Here is a 23142-nt window from a genome sequence, read left to right as displayed (position 1 = left end):
GTCAAGTTAATTATTACCAAAAATGCAACAAAAAACTCTCAGTGGCTCAGTATGTATGAAATTGGACAGCTACCAATTTCATTTAAAGCCAGAATATGGATTTGGTGGGCAACGATTGAGACCTCTTTTCCTTCCACAATTTAGTTTCACAACTGAATGGTATTCCAGCTTGACCAGAGTCAGGATGCAAATGGGTCTGTATTTTCCTTGTCCAACAACTGACCCGTTTTTCAGTCCTGTCTAGACTAGATTTCAGACCCAACCTAAACCCACAGGTCTGTCAAGATTGGGTAGGGTTTAATCGGGGCATCGGTTCGGGTTGGGTGTACCCGATCCAGTTACACCCCCCTATTAATTAGTCCTGTTGTAAAATTTGTCCTTTTTTTTTTTTTGAGTGACCTGAACCCCTTTATAATTCCCTGGATGCCCTTAGCGATGCACCCATGGCTGAACCACATTATTTTGGAAAACAACCCGACATTGTCTCAATCAACAACAAAAAAGTGGGAGAAATTCTGAAGGGAAAAACCAGATACTTTACCGATGGGTCTGCACGTGGTTGGTAGGAGCTGTCAGTGCGCGTCTCCTTGAGGTGGGACGTTGCAGGTTCAAAACTCTGTGGTACGTTTGAATAATAACTGGTGGGGGTCTGGGCCTAACCCCAGCTTGCCTTTTCAAAAAAAATAAAAAATGAAAAACTGATACTCTGGGGCTTGTTCTCTAGACACCACATGCGGTCAAATAAGCATTCCCATGGCAGGTTATGTTTTAGGAAAATGATGGACCGGCTGCATTGTTGCAAAACCAGGCTTGAGAGTGGAGACATACCCGATATCCAACTAAGATGTAGGGATTTTACATGTAAAAACATGCATACTTAAAAGTAGGACTGAAAAGCAAGCCGAACTGCTAGTCACTTGGCTCAAGTTCAGCTCGTAAACAGGTCCTTCAAACTCGTAAAATAGACTCGGCAAGCTGAATATGAACAACAGGTACTCGGCTCAGCTTGTTAGGCAGTAATAGATATATTTTACAATGTATTTTTTTTGTAATCCTATTTCTCCCAGCTCTAAAACAATGTTGTGCCCGCCACAAGAATGAGCCAAGCTTGAACACTTCAAGCTCGGCTCATTCAGCTTGTTTACCAGCTAGTGTTCAAGCTGAAGGATATTGCGAGTTCGATATTAGAGGTGTGTGTCCCTTGCAGCCAGGCCAAAACGAAAGGAAGAGGACGGGGTTTATCCAGAGGTTTCACATCCATGAGGAGCAATTGGCGAAGAGGCGGTTGAGGATGCGAGTCCAATAGTCCATCCTCATGTGTCCTACATGGGTTGTTTCTTCTCTTATAAAGAAAAAGTATATAAAAAAGTGATTTTTACTTAATTAGCTTCATCTAGTTCTCACCATCCAGGCTAAGACTCAGATCAGCTCCTGCCTAAGCCAATTTGTATTCAGACCCAGATCCAGTGCAGCACCTCAAAAGTTGTATTCATTCCCAGGCCATATCAGACCCATTGAAGCTGGGTTTACTCCCCGGTAGGCAGTGAGGATCTCAAAGGTTTTGCTCAATGTTGTCAGTATCGGATTCAAGTGAATCGGCCCGCGATACCAATTCTCAAGTGAATCGTTCTGAATCGGCCAAAAAAAAATTATGATCACATATTTTTTCTCTTCTATCTTCCTTCTCACTGAATGGCATAACACTCTTTGAACATAAACTTAATTTCTTTTTAATCATAGTTGCTAGAATTTACCAACGAGCACGTCTCCTTGTGGTGGGACGTTGCAGGTTCAAACCCAGTGGTTGGTTGAATAATAACTGGTGGAGTCTGCCTAACCCCAGCTTGCCTTAAAAAAAAAAACAATAAATAGTTGCTAGAATTTGATTGGTGCCCCTTGGTGTGAGAGATTTTTAGGGATGTAAACAATTAGGATTCGGTCCCGATGTGGCTAATACCAGATCCTACTAATAGTATAATGGCTAAACGGGTCAAGGTTTGGATTTGTACTCAGATGGTGAAAATTCAAATTCTAGCTAAAACTCAGATTTTTACATGTGATCAGATTCAGATATCCATCGGATTTTGTCGCAAAAACTCAAAACCATATCCACATCCCATTATAGCCAGATATGGTTTTGGCGAGTGATTGGTAGCTGTAAAATTCATAGGTACTAAATCTGTGGTCAAATGCGTTGACTGTTCATCGCGAGTACAAAAAAAAACACACTTTTTTGATGAGTTTTTCTGCCAAACGCGGCAATAAAATTGTCGCCGCTAATGCTCTGAGCAGAAAAATGAACATTAGTGGTGACAAAAATCACTGCTAATGATCATTGACGGCAATTTTATCGCCGCTAATGCCCCTTTGGCAGAAAAACTCATCATTTTGATGTTTTTTTTTTTGCATGTAACCGTCCATCAACGTACGTGATGGACGGCCAGTACGATTGGCCACTGATTTAGTACCTAATCATTTCACAGCTACCAATTTTTCTGGTTTTGGCTTACCAAATCTGGCAACATGGAGTCAGCTTCAGTTGGATATAAGATAAAATCCGATCCATTGGCATCCCTATAGACGTTGCGTGATTTTTTGTCATACTTGTATCGTCTTATCTAAAGATATGCATTGACTAAGAGGAGGTGCCTAGCCACAAGCTTTTATTTGAAAAAGGTTAACTTCAAAATATCACAGCAAATTGGGGAAAAAACTCTAAAATAAGAATATAACATTAATTTCACAATATTCTAAAACATGGTTCATGTAGTTCTCATCGGGTCAGAGTATGATTTCTTTTATGGTGGATCCGATTAGACCCAGGTCCAGACCCGATCGATATCATACCCAAAAATTGGGGCCAAGTCTGATTCCACCTGAGTTCGAACCAGACCTGACCAGCCGACACCCCTACATACCAATATCACAAGACAGATATTGGACACCATGCTAGAAGCACCAATGGCGCGAGTTACCGAGGAATGTAAGCGAGAACATTGTAATGCAATTTTAGGTGGAAAAACCTTTTAGTCAATCCTACTTATGGTAAACGCGCTATTGAGCCTTGTGCATCAAGGAAACATAACCAAGTTCATGAAATCCAATATTTCCACTTCAGAGTGCATGAGAAACATGACCAAGTTCATGAAGTCTAACAATGTGGTTTAGAAACAATGCCATGTTCTATGTGAATCAAACGCACCACCCTTAAGAGCAACTAAGTTCATGATCACATACCAACGGATTCACATCAGTCTATGCATTACTGCTCACTCAATTATGAAGATCAACTAAGGGACAAAAAGTGTAACTTTTAAGGTACCAAGGGTTGCATTTCCAAAGAAGTGGAAGACCAGTGGAAGACAAAGATTTTTTTTTTTTTTGAAAGGCAATCTGGGGTTAGATGGACCGCTACCTGAACTGCCGCCCCATGCGGCAGAGGGATTCGATCCTGGGCCTTCAGTTTGACACAGGACCTCGCTTACCACATGGGATACCATCTCGGTAGGGGAGTAGAAGACAAAGATGGTACTCGACCAATATCACCTATATTCATCTCACTGTTTTGTTAACATCATTGAGGACAATTTCATCATCCATATCACTATCATGGTTTTGTATTTCTCCTTGCAAGACAATGAAAATGAAATTTCGTTGGGAAATAGAAGAAAGAAAAGTTCTTTGTAAGTTCATTTAAAACGTCCAAAGAAAACTTACTACCCATCTTATGTTCTAATATATAATTGAAGAGAGCCCCCAAGGGGTTTGGTGCAGTAAAACGAGCCTTAGCCACTAGACGGGTGGTCAGGGTCACATTTTCATAAGTGCCAAACCCCTTGCATTAACAAGGGCAAGGGATAAGCCCTTGCTCAGCCAAAGCTTGGTGATTTTGTGGGAGCAAGGGGTGCGTCATGGGTTTATACTGTCAGAATAGCAACACTAGACTATAGCCAGCGCGATTAGGTCTCTGATTATAAGGGTGGTTTCCTAGGGAAGCAGATCAGGTCACGCTGAACATGAGCATTTTTTTTTCATGCCGACATCGTCGGCGATCCTATTTGCATTTTAAAAAGCTCAAAAGTCAATAAAACCATGTGGCATTCATCCAAAATGCAAATAGACGGCTACGATGTCGGCATGAGAAAAAACGCTCATGTTCAGCATGACCTGATCTGCTTCCGGTTTCCTAGTCCTTCATGAAAAAAAAAATAATGAAAAAAATCTCCAAAAGATTTTTAGAAGAAAAGAAACACATGCTTTTGACTGCTTTGTTTTCTATTTTTCTTTGTGTGGTGCTTTGTCTTGGATGACCAGGTTTGTCAATTTGTCTTCCTTGTCCTTGTCCTTGTCCTTGTACTTATCCATATCCACATATGCCTCATCCATTCAATATACTAAAAAGCTATCTTTACTTCATCAATACTAACATTATCTTTTGCCGTCCTCTTGTTTGTTTAATAATTCACTTTTTCTTGGTCAAAACTATGATCAACCAAATTATTTTAGGACCAATATTTTCTTTGCAACAAAGATGAAAACTTAAGCAGTTAAATGTGATAATAAAAGAATTATGCAGGTTCATGTAAATTGGTGATAAGTTTGCACCTTTTCGTAATTTACTCGAAATGAAAAGAGGATTAAAAAAGGAGACTACCATTTTATAGATCAAGGTAAATAATGTAAACCAAGGCGAATAACCACCGTCCATCTGAAAGATGAGTGGCAGTGGCCTTCAATCCAAAGCTGAGTTCATTGCTCCTTCCGGAAACTATAGAGGATGAAGATCGATTAATAAACCGCTTCTCAATTTATCCAACCAATAAACGTTGTTGGAAGATCTTTGTGCACCTTGAAACGTGACAAAGTTCATGAATTAATAGCAAAAGGTTTGAGTTCATGAACTTGGCCACGTTTCACAACAAAAAATGGTCGAGCAAAATTGCTTCGTCTTAGCAATGGGTCTTCAGTTAAAGCTCTGTATCAGGATTTTCTTGACAAAGAAAAAACAAGTGATAACTTAAAAAAAAATTTGTTTTATGATAAAATGTCAGAAAGGACGGAGTATATCTGAAATAAAAATGTAAACACATTATAGAATATAAGAAATGTTTAAAAATACGAAAATACTAGAGGTATTATTATCTCATTATTTTGAGAATATCACGTTATTTTTGCTAAATATATCTCAATTAAGAACACGATACTTTCAAAGTGAGCTGATATATATTTGCGACTATGATTTAACCGGGGATAACATCGAACCCCTTTATTTCAATTAAAAATTAAAAAAAGAAAAAGAAAGAGAAACAGCAGAATCTAAAGTGAAGCAGACATCCTCAATGTGTGTGCAAGTCGGTGTTTTTTGTTTTTTTCCTTTTTTTTAAAGAATTTTATCTATAAAGTATAAATTAACAATAAGTATGGAATAAAAGACCTGATTGGCTATTGCATTTTAATATCACCGCGGGGGTTACCCATGTGATCAGTGGCGTCATCGAACTGAAGGCCCCAGGATCGAATTCCGCTGGCACATTGGGGCTGCCGTTGATTTATCCTGGTTGGGTCATGTAAGGCTGGTGGAGGCCCATTAAGTGATGGCTCTTGATGATTGTTTTCCTAGGGGTGTCAACCTGCCTGGTTTACCGGGACTCAATCCGAACCAAAATCTATAGGGTCCGGGTACGATGATAAATAAAAAGACCTGATTAAGACCCGGGTCCGGACCCGAAGGTCAGATTAATACATGGACCGGGTATAGTTTTTTAAATTTTATACCAGACCCAACCTGAGTTCCGATTAAAACCCATAAATTTTCAATGTAAAGATGATAAAAATATGGTTTTACCCAGTATGATGGGTTTGGTTCATGTAGTTCTTATTGGGTCCAGGTCCGATTTTTCTTATAGTGAAGCCCATTAGACTCGAGACTAAACCCGATACCAACCCAAAAATCTGATCCAAGTCTGGTTCCACCTGGGTCGGAACCAAAACCCTACCAGTTAGACACAATAAAGGCTTGTTTTCCAAGTACACTCTAGAGTCGTGACTGTACCAAATAAAAAAAAAAATCAAAGGTAGGCCAAACAAATGGTATGTGATTTCCATTTTCATCATGTATCTCACAATATTGTTAGACCTATGTCACAAGGACACGCCATTTTGGCCCTAGGGATGTAAATGGGTAGGCTCGTGTCGGGTTTAGGCATTACCATGTCTGACTTAATCGAGTTCAATTTTGGATTCTCAAATGGAATTAGATAAAACCAAACCTGGAACCGATGTTTTATCGGATTCGGATGGAATTAGATAAAGCCAAACCCGTAACTGACTAGCTTAAAACCCCACATTTACACTTAATCAGGTCAGGTTTAAATCGGGTTTCAGGTTTTGTCGGATTTCATGCAAAACTCAATACCAAACTCAAATCCGATTATTAATAGGTTCTGAAGTTTCCTACCAAACCCGAGTAAACGGGTTCGGTTCGATCAGGTACCAGAACCAAACATGTTATGTTTTCATCCTTACTAACAACATGGGGACATGAATGCAAAACTCAATACTAAACCCGAATTCCATTATTAATCGTTTCTGAAGTTTCCTACTGAACCCAAGTAAACGGGTTCAGTTTGGTTGGGTACCAGAACCAAACCCGTTCTGTTTACATTCCTACTAACAACATGGGGATACGACACATAACACTTTCATGACATGCACAAACAATGTTTTATTATTATTTTTAATAAATTTAATATGTTATACTGTATTAACGATATATATATATATATATATATATAAAGTTAACATAACAAAAATATTTTTATTGATTATAATTAATGAGAAAATCATGTGCCCTCATGTCTTATTTTTTGAAAAAAAGATTTGCAGATCACGTCTCGATCGCTTACCGAGTCATAAGTTTTTTATTTTTTTGATAGTCAAACTGGGGTTAGGCAGACCCAACCCTCCCTGTTCATTAAGAGTGGAGATTTTCAAGGCAGTGTAGATAACTTTTTCTATAGCTTTCAACGGCTCATTTAGATTTTCTAAAAAGATTTCCTAAACTAAGAAGTATATAATACGGTGATTATAGTTTAAAAATTTGCTCTTGGAATTTGGAAATGCTCAATCATGCACCATATTCTACCAATGACCATTTAAATTTGTTCTAATAATTAAAAACTTTTGTTGACTTCTAATACGCACTAAGTAGATATCAACTACCAAGGTTTTAGTATATATTATTTACGTTATTCTTTTTTTTTTTAGTTATCAATTTGAGAGTGCTGCCATGCATGCATTGCTCACATCAGCAAAGATGCTAGTAATTTATTTTATTTTTTGATTGGTAAGCTGAGGATTACCCTTGGAGGTTCGAACCTAAAACCTCTCTGTTATGATACTGTGACCTAGATATTCAGCTAGCTCATTCAACCCTATATACAGCTGGTCAATTGGCACAAATGGTCATTTTAATACATATATGTGAAAAACTAAAATATATAAATCAGCAAAATATATAAACTAGTATGAACCGAGACTTTTATAAGTTTTTTGCAAATCTTACCCATCAGATGCATTTGACATGGTCCATTTGCTAGGAATCTACTATTGGATCCTTGTAACCGGATCAAGAAATGTGATTTTGTATACGTGAATATTTAAAAAAAATTGTAGTCTTTGGTTTTCAAGCCTTAAAAGATCCTTCTTATACATCATAATCGGATGATCTAAGAGTCTCTTTCTATAAAACCAAACATCTAGATCGCATCTGTATGATAAAATTTTAGAAAAAAACTATTAAAAGATCTCCGGATCGTGATATCAGAAGTATCCTTGATTCCCTCCGTCTGTTACGAGATAGGTTAAAATTTGTTTCCCTATATTTAAGTGGTAGATCAAAATTAGAATATGTTATGGATGAAATTCAAAGACCTATCGTTACTGATCCGAAATATCGTGAATGAAGAACCACCAATGATTTAGTTATGTCGTGGCTTCTCAATTCCATGGAGACTAAAATAGTCGAAAGTTTTCTCTTCCTGAATACTGCTTAAGAGATATGGAACACTGCAAAAGAGTTATACAACGAGCAAAACAATATTGCTCGTATGTATCAACTATCGTGTGAAATTCATAAACTCACTAAAAATGAAATAGCCTATGGGGAGTATTTTGGAAAACTGAAAATCATGTGGGATGAATACGAGGCTTATACAGCCACATATGGTGATATTGTATCCTTGAAAAAATTAAGAGAACAAGAAAGTCTTTCAACTTCTTGTTGGTCTGGGATCAGATTTTGAACATTTAAAAAGTCAAATCCTCATGATTTCAGAGCTTCCTTCAGTCAATAGTGTTAGTGCTATGATAATGAGGGAAGAATCTCGACGCAGAGCCATGAACCCCCTGACCAATAATTCGGCATCCAGTCAAGATGAATCTCAAAAGGCAGTCTTTGTGGCAACCCAATCAAGGAGAGAAGAACACACAAATTACAGAAATTAATAAAGGCAGAAGACTTACTTGCTCATATTGCAAAAAGGATGGTCACGCAAAAGCGAAATGTTGGATTCTCCATGGTAAGCCAACTGGACTCAAGCATCAGATTGTTGAAAGCCTGTCTGCTCAAGTTGCTTATAGCAGCCAAAAGGAAAATTCTATGCCATTACAGAAACTAACTGAACTTCTTCAAAATCTTTGCAAACCCAATGATAAAAATTTTGCAATGATAGCATCGACCTCTACAACAAACTCTTCAGGTAATTATCACAACTCTAATGTATGGATTATTGATTCTGGAGCATCTGACTATATGAGTAGTTCGCCTATCTTCCTTCATAATGTAAAAAAGGAAAACAAAGTGAATCAAGTAACTATAGCTAATGGATCTACCATGGGGATTAGTGAGACTGGTGACATTCAGTTTTTTAACAATCAATCTAACAAGGTTCTCATAGTTCCAAGTCTCACATCGAACCTATTATCCGTTTCAAGGATAACCAAGTCTAATAATTGGAATGCCATTTTTTCTCCTGATCAAGTTATTTTTCAGGATCGTGTGACTGGGACGAAGATTGATGATGGAAAACTTGTTCAAAGACTTTATGTGATTGAAAAAAAATTGTCAAGCTTTTCTTACAGGAGAAAGTAGCAATATGTGGCATCAACGGTTGAGACATCCTTCAAATCAAGCGTTAAGATCTTTGCTTCCTCAACTTCAGTCTGATTGTCAACATTGTGAGGTGTGTCGGTACGCCAAAATGATTCGTCTTCCTTTTGCTAATTCTGATTCTAATGTGTTTCAGCTTGTTCACTAGGATGTGTGGGGACCAGCCTCTATTGAGTCTCATAATGGTTTTAAGTACTACCTGTTTTTTATAAATGATTTTTCTAAAGTCACCTGCCTTTATCTTCTTAAATCCAAAGATGAAGTGTTTGAAAAATTCAAAATTTTCTTTCTCATGGTAAAAACTCAGTATGGGATAAAAGTAAAATGCATAAGATCAAATAATGGAACGAAATACAAAAATGTTTGCTTCAATGAATTCGAAAAAGAAAAAAGGATCGATCATCAATTTACTTGTGTTGGTACTCCCCAACAGAATAGAGTGGTAGAAAGGAAAAATCGACATCTTTTGAAAGTTACTTGGGCTTTACTTTTTCAAGTGAAAGTACCTAAAATTGTCTAGAGTGATGCTGTGATGAATGCTTGTTATATCATAAATCGCCTCCCAAGCAAAAAACTTGATAACTGGTCACCTCTAAAAATTCTAAAAGGAAGGAAGTTAAATATTAGCCATATGAGAACCTTTGGCTGTGTCGTCTATATTGCTAACAAAAAGTCAGGACAAGATAAACTTACCAAACGGGCTACTAAATGTCTCTTCTTGGGGTATTCTACATCTAAAAAAGGATATAGGTGTTACAACATGGAAAAGAAAAAGGTATACATTTCCCAAGATGTCAGTTTCGAAGAAAACACTCCTTATTTCTCAGAAGATGTCATCAGAAGTACTCATCAGGGGGAGATAGTTCTTCCTAGCATTGACAATTATGATGAATTTGTCATTTCCAGTGAAGTGGAATCCCAGCCATCTCTAGAGATCACCACCATCAATGTGGACTCTCAACTTGTTAGACAGTCTCAACGAAATATTAAGACTCCAAGTCACTTACATGACTACATTACTTATTCCGCTATTGCGCATCCGATTGAGAATCATTTAAGTTACAACAAAATATCCAGTCAGTATAAAGCCTTCCTTACCAAAATATCATCAACAAAAGTTCTAAATAACTATGAAGAAATCAAAGATAATCCCGTCTGAAAACAAGCCATGAAGGAAGAACTTAATGCCCTACAACAGAATGGCACGTGGGACATTGCTGACCTCCCTTTCAGAAAAAAGGTTGTTGGGTGTCAATGGCTTTTTAAAATAAAATACAACAATGATGAAAGTATCGAAAGATATAAGGCTCTGCTTGTTGCCAAAGGCTACACTCAAACACAAGGGATTGACTATAAAGAAACATTTGCCCCTGTGGCAAAGATGAACATTGTCCGTGTGATCATGTCCATTGCATGTAATTTAAATTGGGGCATGTATTAACTCGATGTCAAAAATGAGTTTCTTCAAGGGGAATTAAAAGAAGAAGTCTATATGAAACTTTCGCCTGGGCATCCGGTGGAAGGAAACTCAAAACGTGCATGTTATCTTCATAAGGCTATCTATGGATTAAAACAATCTCCAAGGGCCTTGCACCATGAGTTAAGTAGTGTTCTTCTACAATGTGGTTTTACTAGAAGCAATGCTGACAATTCCCTCTTCATTCAGAAAAAGGGCCATGATATTATTCTTGTGCTTGTATATGTTGATGACATCATTATAAGAGGTTCCAACAAGGAGCTTATCAGAGAAGCAAGGACTTTCTTTCAGAGATCATTCGACATCAAAGATCTAGGGTGTCTAAGATATTTTTTGGGAATTGAACTCGCTCATTCAAAAAAGGGGAATCATTCTATGTCAGCAAAAATACACTCTAGACCTTCAAGAAACTGGAAAACTTAAAAGCAAGCCTCCTAACACTCTTGTTAAAGTTGGATGAAGACTTAGAAGAAGAAATTGTTGACAAAGAAGGATATCAGAAGCTTGTAAAAAGACTCATTTACTTGACCATCACAAGACCTAACATCACTTATGGTGTTAGTTTGGCAAGTCAATATATGCATGCGCCGAAGAAGAGTCATTGGCAACTCATTGATCAAATTTTAAGATACCTAAAAAAGGTTCCAGGTATGGATTTATTGTATAAAAGAAACAATCACACTGACATTGATGGATTTACAGATGCAGATTGGGCAGGAAGCTTTGACAGAAGATCTACCTCAGGCTATTGCGTATTTGTTGGAGGAAATCTTGTATCTTGGAAAAGCAAAAAGCAAGAAGTTGTGGCATGCTCTAGCGCCGAATCAGAATATCGAGCTATGGCTACGACAACCAGTGAGCTTACATGGATGAAGATATTATTAACTGAAATAGGAGTTACCTTCAGAGCTCCTATCCTCTTACATTGTGACAACCAAGCAACCATTCACATAGTTGCGAATCCTGTATTCCATGAAAGAACTAAGCATATTGAGATTGAAAGTCACTATGTAAGAGAAAAAGTTCAAAAAGGTGAAATATCTACTAAGTATACAAAAAGCTGTGATCAGGTGGCAGATGGCCTTACCAAAGCATTAACTCAAAATCAGCATGAGAGTTTTCTTGACAAGTGGAGCTGCATCAATATCTACACTCCACTAGAGGAGAGGGGGAGTGTTGAAAGATATCTGAATCATGATATCCCGTGTATCCTTGATTCCCTCCGTCTGTTACGAGATAGGCAGTTTTTGTGTCTATCCCTTCTTATCTTTCCTCTGGTTTCAGGTTGTGTTGTCGTCTTTTGTTGTGGCCTCATTCTTATAAATCAAGGGTGTACGCTGTGTGTATAGATTTGAATAAGAAAGAAAGCTCCGTTTCTTCCATGGATGTAGGTCTGAATGACCGCACCATGTTATATCGTCTGTCCCTGTTTTTGCTTGATTTATTTTCTCTAAAAAAAAAAAAAACCTATGAAAATCTTGGTGCACAGTTTACATATTTGGCTGGTTTACATATTTCAGTTATCCACACACACACATATATATATATATATATATATATATATGTATATATATATATAACATTTTTAGGGTTCAAAATTAAGAGATCGGAAAAAAAGTGCTAACATGGTGGCCGGTTCATGAAATTGCTAAATCTTCCATAAAAACCAGATAAGCATTTTATTCATTTATTTTTAGTTTTAAAACCCAAAATATTTTAGAAAAAGACCAGCTTTTAATGGCTTATGTTATTAGACTTAGTGATGATGAGTAGATGACCATAAAAATAGCTACCATTTTGTAAGAATAAAGTTGTTTGGAGGAAACTAAAGAGATGAACTTTCAATACCTTCACAAAGCATGAAAAACCTTACATTATGATGTTACATCTTGTTGGTACAGTACCAACTGGGGCTCCGCTTTTCTGGTAGGAGCAGCTAGTTCCTTTCACCTTGTGTTGGAACGTTGCAAGTTCAAATCCCAATGGTATCTTTGCCTAACTCCAGCTTGCCTTTAAAAAAAAATCTTGTTAGTATAGTAACAAATGTAGGTGATTACTCATAAGTTATCGGCTAATTTAGTAGGAGCGCCGACCAGTGAATATGAAATTTAAAACCCACGTAAAGCATCTTTACAACAAGTGAAAGCTATACACCCGTGTGTCAGTGGGGTTTGACCCTGTTCATCACAACCACCTTACTGGCTAACTCCGGGGTGGTATCGTTTGCAACGATGTCCAAGCTGGATGCACTCACCCTTGTCCCTTGTGGGCAAAGAGGCGGACCTCAAGGATTTTACTTTTACCAACTATGATTTTAAAATGTTCTAATCGCCACCCAACAAAAAAAAAAAGAGGCAAAATGATACCCGTTCTCGTGTAGGTTGTGTATTAGGTGTGTCGGGCTGGTTTACCCCCGAACCAAACCTTATAGGGTCCGGGTATGGTGATAAACAAGAAGACCCGATTAAGACCCACATCCGAACCCAAAGGTCTGATTAATACATGGACCTGGGTATAGTTTTTAAAATTTTATACTAGACCCAGGCTCGACCAAAGTTTCGATTAAGACCCACAAATTTTCAATGTAAAAATGATAAAACAATATTATTTTTCCGGGGCATGGTTCATATAATTCTTATCGAGTCTAGTTATGAATTCTCTTATAGTAGACCCGATTAGATCTGATTCCGAATCTGATACCATACCTGAAAATCTGGTTCAAGTCTGGTTGTACCTGAGTCCAAATCAAACCCCGACCCCTTGACACCCCGCAAACTCAATTTGTCATTAAAATCCGGCGTTGATTCAGTCGGGGGCGTTTTGGTCATTTTACCGTTCCATGCTTTATCTGCATAGTATAAAGGGCTTTTCAATAATTTCATTTATTATTTATTAAATTAGTGAATGCCGCTCAGTCCTCGTACGGTACGGGGCAGCTTCACGTACCTATGCACACGTGTTTCCACGTCATCAACAGGTCACTCCCGAATATCCAAATTAAATTATCCAACGTCTAGACTTTCTTGGCGAAAATTTCTAGCTTGCCCCTCAAATACGTAAAATGATGGGATCACCCGCTTGACTACCCAAGCCTCCCAAGTTTGGAGTGGGCTCAGGTTCAGCTGACCTTGAGCTTGGTTGACCCACTTGAAGTCAAGACTTGAGGCCCGACAGTATGTGTCCCAAGTTGGAACAAGATGATCAATGAAACTGCTTCGACCGGTCAACAATGTCTCAGTGGACTTGATTCAGGTGTTAGGAGTTGGCGCAGTTTCATCTAACCAAGTCTTTGTTGACCTTTGAACTTGGGTAACCCACTCGAAGTCAGTCTTGAGGCCCAACTCGGAGCGAGTCGAGTTGGGCTAGGACTAGGTGAAGACTTAGTTTGACCTAAAAAATATTCACGTAACTCTCATATAAAGAACAGGGTTAACCTCCATTAATCTAATCTATGCCCAAACTAATCTAAATTCGGTCGACATTCAAAAAAACAAGTAACAATGTGGCAATTAGAAAAGCAAATGAAACTAGAATTGGCCAATGGATTTCAATCTTCTCTAGAGCTCTTCTAATATTTATCTATATCAAAAGAACTTGAGAGCTCTTTTAATATTTATTTATAAGAAATTGAGATGCTCTAGTTCTAAATATGGTTGTCTTGATCATGATTTCTCTGTCACAAGAACACGGGTAAAAGGACACGAGACACGCCATTTTGGTGCGATTTTTCATTAAAAATAGTATACAAAGGGACATGACACGAGGACAAGTTAAAGAATCCCTGTGATATAGCCTGATTTGCTTCACAACCCAAGCATGTCTTGGGTCAGGATTCAAACCACGGCACGTGATCAACGCAATTCTTGAGTCTAGGCTTGGCTCTCTAGTCCAAGTCAATGGGAGTAGACAAGGTCAAAAGCACGTTAGGTGGTAGGCTATGGTTCGGGTTTAGTTGCATCTCCGATTCAAATCCAACAACTTATTATGGAGTATGGATCTTAAAATAAATTTTGAAAGTGGAATTACGTGGGACTCAGATTCATGATTCATCCAATTGGTCTGTCTGGATTTGGATTCTGATTTGAGTCACAATTTTCCATCGAACTTATGCCCTGGTTCAGATCAAATCCGTGTTCTATACTTTTTGCATGTAGAAAACTTGTTTTCAACTTTTTTTTTCTCAGACCCAGTTTACGATATAGAATTCGGACCAGGATTCAGCTTCACATTGCATGAAGTTATCCAGACTTGGATCTGAATTTGGATTTAGATTCAAACCTACCATGATTAAACCTAAGGCTGTCAAACGGTTGGGTGACTTTATCTGGTACACAGACCCGACCCACCAAACTCGAAAACACCAGGGAATGGGCATAGAAAATGCTGATTAGAATATTATTCAGGTGGATCGGAGTAATAAGTGGGCCAGGTTTGGGCTATGATTTAGATTGGATATCCCACCGGACATGGGCCTGGGTTTGGCATTTCATTTTCTTGACGGGAAGAGGCTGGTTTGGGTACACTCTGATGGGTCAGATACCCGATCTGCTGACAGCACTGACAGGTCAGATACCTGATCCGACCCGTTTGCATCCCTAAATACCTTGCGTGCCATTGATGACCCTCAACTCAACCTCGAAACTGAAACGGCATCCGAGGCCGCATAAGATAAAGCATCCAAACTCTGTATGGGCCCCACAAGTCCTCATGATTAGGGGTGGCAATCGGGTCGGGTTGGCGGGTCAGCATACCTCAACCCGAACCCGACCCGTTTATTAAACGGGTCGGCTGTGGCAAACACGAACCCGACCCGTTTAATAAACGGGTAACCCGACACGACCCGCCAACCCATTTAATAAATGGGTTGGGTCGGGTAAACAGGTTTTCAGGTTCGCGGGTCAGGTTGGCGGGTTGATGGATCGGGTTGGCAGGTAGGCAGGTTGGCGGGTTGGGAGCCGGGTTGGCGGGTCGGATTGGCGGGTCGACCCACCCGCCTAACCCATTTATTAAACGGGTTGGCGGGTTGGCATACCCCCAACCCGAACCCGACCTGTTTAATAAACGGGTTACACGGGTTGACCCGTTTATTAAACGGGTTGGCTTAAGCCCAACCCGAACCTGCCTAAGAGGCGGGTTGGCGGGTCGTGTCAGAAATTGCCACCCCTACTCATGATGCCATCAATGGGACCCTACCCGCTCCATGGGTCCACTGATCTCCCCAAGGGGGTTTGGGGTAGTGGGGTGCGGCCTTGGCTGCTAAGACGGGAGTCAAGGTTCGATTCTCATGAGCATCGCCCCTCTTTGTAAGCCAACGCGTAGCATAAGTCAGGGGTTCTATTATCTTCAGAATTTTATGATGCCGGCACGACGACCGTAGGTATAGCAGGCCGAGCCAGCGCGACCAGGTCTTCGTGCCGGGTGCGGTTTCCTCAGGTCACTGATCTCAAAATAAAATAAAAAAAGCTAAAAAAAACAAGTCATTATCCATCCAATTAGGGGCAGAATCGTCATGAAAGATATCAAGAGACAAAATCGTCATTTCGATCCCGTCAATACATTTATGTAATTTCATTTGAAATTTAAAAAATGGATTCTAGTTGCCACTCGCTCTCTGAATTCAGAATACCTCTTTCCTTTCCCATCGCCATTTCCTACTCTCTCTCTCTCTCTCTGCAAAACCCCCTTCTGCCGGCGGGGCGCATCGTTCTTGTGGAGAATCCGATGCTCTCTGTCCTCCCGTAGAGGGATCCGAGAAGGAGGGGCGAGGCGCAGAGAGGAATGGGAAACGCGAACGTTGCCGAGGGAGGGGGCGAGATTGCCGCTCGGGAGCGGGGAGTTGGGCAGGACGGCGCCCGAGGGAACTTCCCGGCCGGTTTCCCGGCGGAAATCTCGCCGGGACCCTGCGGGATCGCCCGGCCGGCGTCCCTCGACTCGTTCGCGAATTCGCCACCGCAGAGCCCCAGGAGATCCCGGTCTCCGGTCCCCTTCGTTCCCCTGGTAACCTGGATCTGAATGCTACTACGACAAAATCTTCCTCATTGTTTTCTTTTTCCTTTCTTCCTTTTCTGCAATCTCCGCGATTTTCTGGTTGTCTTGTTTCCTTTTTCATCTCTCTCTCGTATTTTTTTTAATTTTTAAGTTCCTTTTTCTGTAATTTCGGGGTCCGAGTTTGTGTGTGCGCACCGCGTTTCGGTGATAGAATTGTGTGTGTGTGTGTATGTATGTGTGTGTGTGTGTGTGTGTGTGTGTGTGTGTGTGTGTGTGTGTGTGTGTGTGTGTGTGTGTATTTCGGTGAAAGAATTGGGATCTGAAGAGTAGTTTTTAGATTGTAAAGACTGAAGCTGTGAAGTCTATTTGCGAAATAAATAGTTCAGCAATCCGTTTCTGATGGAATGAAGACGCTAGTCTCTTCTTCTTATGCTATTGGATCTCTTAGGCGCGTATTTAGTTAAAAGGTGCGGAATCTAAAAAAGGATTCTGATGATGATCTTATTTCAGTTTCTGTTCTTAGATCTCGCGGTAGATCAAGTTGTCATTGTTTGATGCTAAGTTTAGTCGTGATTTTGGCTCTGCCTGCGATTAGGTATTCCCCTCTTTCCATATACTTATCCTCTGTTTCCCTGAGAACTTGCGTGACTAAACGATTGGTTATACCATCTGTGTTTTATTTTTCTGTCCTGAAATTAGGTTGAATGCACTTGTTCATTGAGTTTATGATGTGTCAACGTTTATTTCGCTTTGCTTTCTTCCTTTGATGCAACTGATCGGCTTGTATGTGGAGTTCTAGTCTGCGAGATCTTTGCTCAAACCCTCGGGACTTGTATAAAGTTAAATTTTCCTTCTAAGATGCTGTATTGCACCATTTTTTTCTTGTTCAGTTAAAATATCCGGCCCTAAAACAAGGGTTTGCTGCATTAACTTTATTCAGATTTTAGGGACGATGTAGTCCATGGTTTGATTGCCTTGGCTATAAGAACAATTCATACCAGACTGGTTTTGCTGCATTAACATTGTTCCAATTTTGAGGGACAACTATCTAGTGTCAACCTGCTTTGCAGACTGAAAATGTTCTTGGAAAAACCATTGTCCTCTTAAGAATGATCAATTTTATCTTTCTTGGACATGTAGAAATGTTTGTGGGCAAAGATCCTTTTTTTTTTTGTCAAAGTTTGGATTGATTACGTTACTCGTTCTAAATTGTAACTGTATTTATGCATTGGCTTCCTGTACTTTCGAAGTTGCTCAGTGTTCTTCCTTTCTCTCCTAATGTCTATTTCATTGTTGTTGAGCGCAACTTATCTGTTTTCTCGCTAGATATTCCTGTTGTTTCAACTGTAGTCAATCTGATTGGAGAATAGTTACCAGGTTCTCTAGCTTGGTTCATGATTTGCAACCTGGCGGAACGCATAGTTTCTAGGTGCCTAATGACCCATGATTTACAACACTTTAGTGGTTGTGAATGGCGCAATATTTTGCTGCTGGACAAATTCTAAGATAATCAGGTGAGCTTGGGCCCATGTCCGAACAGCTAAAGAGTTAAGGATTTCTAAAATGTTCAGACTTAAGGATGTCGTATTTGAGAATGCCTAAGGAAAGCTTGCATGTCTGATCTTTCTTGACTTTATACCGTGTGAAATTAGTTGAATCAGAAATTGAAGAAACAAGATTGCCTTCAATGCAGATTCCACATCCCCTTATATTTGTGATTTAGTTGTCCTGCATTGCCTTTTAACAGTTTGAGTCTACAAAAAATGAAACTAGCTTGATTGATTGGGCAGCATATAAATTTGGCAGGAGCCTGTACCTCCGCTGCCTAGACCTTCAGAACTTCATCCAACACCCAATCAGCCTTGGACAAATGACTTGTATGGAGACCTTCCTCAAGAGCCAGAAATCCCAGTTTTGATCACCTGGAGCTTTGGGGGCAATGATATTGCTGTTGAAGGTTCATGGGACAACTGGACGTCAAGGTATGTAGTACTTTAGCTGGTTGCAATTGATACATGCACTGGCTTTCTAAGTTTATTTACGTTTTTTTTTTCTGTTACGATTTTATCTAAACTATAGCTAGATTGCAAACATAAAAGTTAGACCAGCTGTATCCAATTTATGTATGGATTGTTGCAGGAAAACGCTAATGAGATCGGGGAAGGATCATGTCATTCTGTTGGTTCTTCCGTCTGGTATTTACCTGTACAAATTTATTGTAGATGGTGAACGGAGATGCATTCCTGATCTTCCTAAAGTACCAGATGAGATGGGCCATGTCAGTAATATCCTTGACGTGCAGGTATGAATTAGTTTTTCTTGTAGTCTGATATCTGAAGACTTCAAGTGAACTCATGAAGGACAATAGTTTACAAAATCAAATAAACCCCATGCATTACTACAACTTTTTATATCAAGAAATTTTTTGTTTTGAAACTTTGTATGGTAGCCTGGTACTTTAGGTGTTTCAGTCTATCACTGCATCTAGGGGGGAGATGGGATCAAGAGAATGGTTGGAACCTCTTGATAGCCGATATTTTCCTAAAGACTTGATACTATAGATGCCATAACTATAATGTTCATTGGTGCATTGGAAACTATCCGAAAATGCCTGACACGGCATCGGTCCCGCCTTATTTCTCTAATGGAACATTCAGACTAGCATTTTCTTTGTGCAGTGGACGCATTTTCAAAACGTGCTCTCCCCTTTTACAACATTGTCACTGAAAAGCTATCATATGCATCACCATGGCTGTCACTGATCAATAAAAAATGGAAACATCCAATGGTTCTCAATCTCAGCTTGATACTATTATTGAATGGAAAACAAACAACAGTCTTGTTAGCATTGTTAGCATGAATCTGACCAAAAGAATGAAAGGAACCAACTCTCTCTCTCTCTCTGTGGTTGGCTAAAAGTGAGCTTTACTTAACTCACATTTGTGGTCTTGTTTTTTCCTGAAGGACTATGTTCCAGATTGTGTTGGAAGTGTGGCAGAGTTTGAGGCTCCACCTTCGCCAGATTCTAGCTTCAACCAACCCTTTCCAGTTATGGAGGATTTTGCAAAGGAGCCACCACTGTTACCACCTCAAATTCACCTCACAGTCCTTGGAATTCAGGACACTCCAGAGTCACCTGTGAGACCTCATCACGTCGGCCTGAACCATCTCTTCATAGAGAAAGGTTGGGGTTCTCAGTCACTTGTGGCGCTTGGTCTGACCCACAGGTTCCAGGAGAAGTATGTCACTGTTGTTCTGTATAAGCCACTAAGAAGGTGAAAGACTGACAATGTACATAGTCTGATCATCTTTTAAATTTACCTTTTCTTCTCGTCCTCCTCTTTTTGTAGTCCCCATTCTTGTTCATCAGAGGCCTTTCTGTTAAATAGATCAGACTTTCTTATCTCATTTATTCTTCTTTTCTTGATCTTGATTTATATTAGCTTCTTTGCTGTTTATGTATAAAATAATATTGGAGAGTGAAGTTGAAAAGTTGGAAGTTGATCCAAGTCGAGATTTTTTTTTTCTCTCCATTTGGTTTGGGCTTTAAGACTTCCATGCGTCTGATTCGGCTTAATTTGGAGATTTATTAGTTATGCAGGTTTTAATTTATGGAAAGTCGGGGATTTAGGGGTGTAATGTTTGCAAACAGGCAGTTCCACACTTAGTTTTGGGCTCCCTTGAAGCCTGAGAATCTGAGTTGGTTTGTCCAGCTGTCAGTGAGGCCCATGGTCCTAAATCTCATTCTCAGGAATATATATATATATATATATATATATATATATATATATATATATATATATATATATATATATATATATATATATATATATATATATATATAAAAGATATATTTGTTACACCATGGCTAACTGATGGCCGATCATCCTGGCCCTCTGGATATAGTCTTCGATAGACTTATCTCATTTCCTTATAGTCTGTTGACCTACAATCAAATTGGAATCTCGTGGCCAGTTGTTTTCACTTAATCTAACCTCATAGACGTTTTTAGCATGGTCAATTTGGTAGGAATTGACCCTTAGATCGCCTCAAGGGGGTTGGTGTACTGGGAATGAACCTTGGCTATCATACTGGTGGTTAAGGTTCAATTCATGTGGGCGTCACCTCCCAGCACAAGCCAACGGCCAGCGTAGGCCTTGGGGTAAGGGTCTTATAGCCACCAAATTTTCTCTTTTGGGGTTGATTTATGATCTACTTGCTACCAGGCTTTGGGTTTCTCCGAGTAACTAAACAAAAAAAAAAAACTTAGATCACTGTTTTTCGATAAAAAAAAAATGCTTTTATGAGTAAAAAAATTGATGCATTTATAACAGTTGATTTTTTTATCACTAGAAAAGCCTGTTTAAAGGTTAGATTTCTGCAAAAAAAAAAAAAAAAGCCGGTTCCCATTAATAAAAATATGTAGATCAAATCTATGGGGTTAGATGCGAAACAAAAAATACACTGTTTGCTAAATCGACTGTAAATACAATCGACTGTAGCAAATATAGATATATATTGGCTACAATATATTGCGCCTATAATGAGTTGGAATCTCATGATGCGTTCAGCATACCCGATTTAGTAGGAATCGACCCTTGGAAAAGAGTTTATATTGCCTTACTATTGTGATAAAAAGGCCATAGTTTCAAAAGAAGTGATATTTTGAAAATATTGTGTTCTTTTGGCATTTGGAACGAGGTGTTTGGTCAGTATAATATCCGCCATTGGAAATACCACCAATAAAATAATGATATTTTTATGGTGAGGCCTATTTATGCAAAGCACATGTAACAAATAGATTGTCGCCATGGTCTAACCTGACTCAGTTTGACTAAGTGGGTTTCACTGAGGTTAGTCAGTTTCGGCTAAATGGGTTCGACCAACATTGGTCTGGTAGGCCAGGCTCCAACCTGGCTTCCAGCATCAGAGGCAGCAGCCACGAAACTGTGTAGGCACTTGTAGTCCATAGATAGGGATGTAAACCCTTCGGGTGCAACCTGAATCCGAGTTCATTAAGTGGGTTTGATAGCCAAATCTAGATTCGTTTAATAACAGGATTCGGGCTTGGTACTAAGTTTTGCATTCAAACCTCAACCCAAATCCGACTAAAAGACGAATCCGCCAAAAACCTGACCTGATTAAGTGTAAATACCGGGCTTTAATCTAGTTGCATCCGGGTTTGGTTTTATCTTTTTCCAAATCTGGATACAAGCCTTTTTTTGAGCCAGAGCAAGCCAATTGCTGAGCCAAACCAAGCTGAGTTACTAGTGGATTGGTGCATTTGCCAGCCTCAAATGCAACTGGTATCTAAAATGATCTATGCAGATATTTGTTGTAATACGGGTTGCTTACATGTTGTAAGCCTATGTTTGGTCCCATGAACGTCTGCTTCTTAGATTGGTATGGAGAACCCTTGATCCCACTTGTTTCAGCCATATGGTCCATGCGTTAAGTGCACGCTTCTTGCTCATATGAATATGATCCTCCAGGGCATGAGAGAGAGAGAGAGTGCAATGTCCATCTACGGTCGCTTGTACACGACCCAATCTAACATTGTGCCTGTGGATCTGGTTATGGTTTTAGACGCAATTCAATAGTCAATACCATAGTGCATGTCACCATGTGTTGGGACGTTGCAAGTTCAAAACCAATGGTATGTTGTGTAACTGGTGGGGGTCTGCCTAACCTCATCTTGCCTTTCAAAAAAACAAAAGTCAAGGGATGAAATTATGAATAAATTTTGTTACATATAATAACAACAAACGGATCCGTGGCGCAATGGTAGCGCGTCTGACTCCAGATCAGAAGGTTGCGTGTTCGATTCACGTCGGGTTCAATACCCCTTCCCCCCCCGATATCTCCTAACGAGATTCAATTTTTTTTTATTTTCTTTTCATAGGCAAAAATAATTTTAAAAAAAATGCGGTGAGGGTTGAACGAACACGCGACCTTCACTTTATCGGTCTGACGCCATCGTATCCCCGCTGGGTGTCAATTTCAAGCAACAAAAGTTATTAGTCTAAAATCATAATAATAATAATAATAAACGTCATTATTATTTCCTCCACAAATCCAATGAGTTCTCTTGGCCTGGATGCATCATTCACCAAAGTTTCAAGTCTTTGAAAGTCGTTGGACGATTTGCGCTAAAACCCCTTTAGGCTTGGTCTTCCATCAAAAGCAAGGCCAAGTCTACGTTGGTGACAAATACCGCAAGATTTAAGAAAATCTCATGATAATATCGCAATAATTTACTTGAACATTTTAAATGGAAATTTCTCGTGATATATTTAAAATTACTTGAATGATTTAAAAATGCGCTGTTTATTTTTTTAATGGATATTTATCATGAAAAAACCATGTGGTTTTTTATTTTTAAATATTTTTATTTATATTTTCTTATAAAAATTATTTTTTGTATTTAATCTATACTTTATTGTCTATATTTTGCCTAAAAATGTGTTTTTTTTTTAATTCAAATTCTCACGAGTTTTTTACTGTTGAT

The 23142-nt window shown here is 39.1% G+C and overlaps 1 protein-coding gene and 1 non-coding gene across 2 annotated transcripts; both read left to right on the top strand.

Annotated features, from left to right (window-relative positions):
- The first annotated feature begins 16291 nt into the window (after window positions 1–16291).
- On the top strand, window positions 16292–20141 carry LOC149836461 (SNF1-related protein kinase regulatory subunit beta-1-like). The gene is made up of 4 exons (XM_090007000.1): window positions 16292–16643; window positions 18441–18616; window positions 18774–18936; window positions 19599–20141. The coding sequence occupies exons 1-4, from the start codon at window positions 16425–16427 to the stop codon at window positions 19911–19913; spliced, it is 873 nt and encodes a 290-aa protein (XP_089863126.1). The 5' UTR covers window positions 16292–16424; the 3' UTR covers window positions 19914–20141.
- A 2260-nt stretch (window positions 20142–22401) lies between these two features.
- TRNAW-CCA (transfer RNA tryptophan (anticodon CCA)) lies at window positions 22402–22473 on the top strand. Its single transcript has one exon. It is a non-coding gene; the product is annotated as a tRNA-Trp (tRNA).
- Window positions 22474–23142: the final 669 nt, after the last annotated feature.

The sequence above is a fragment of the Nuphar pumila genome, chromosome 5, assembly GCF_984573655.1.
Source record: "Nuphar pumila chromosome 5, dmNupPumi1.hap1.1, whole genome shotgun sequence".
Lineage (NCBI taxonomy): Eukaryota > Viridiplantae > Streptophyta > Magnoliopsida > Nymphaeales > Nymphaeaceae > Nuphar > Nuphar pumila.
Note: the sequence above shows the minus strand (reverse complement) of the source record. Positions and strands in the feature narration are given on the sequence as shown.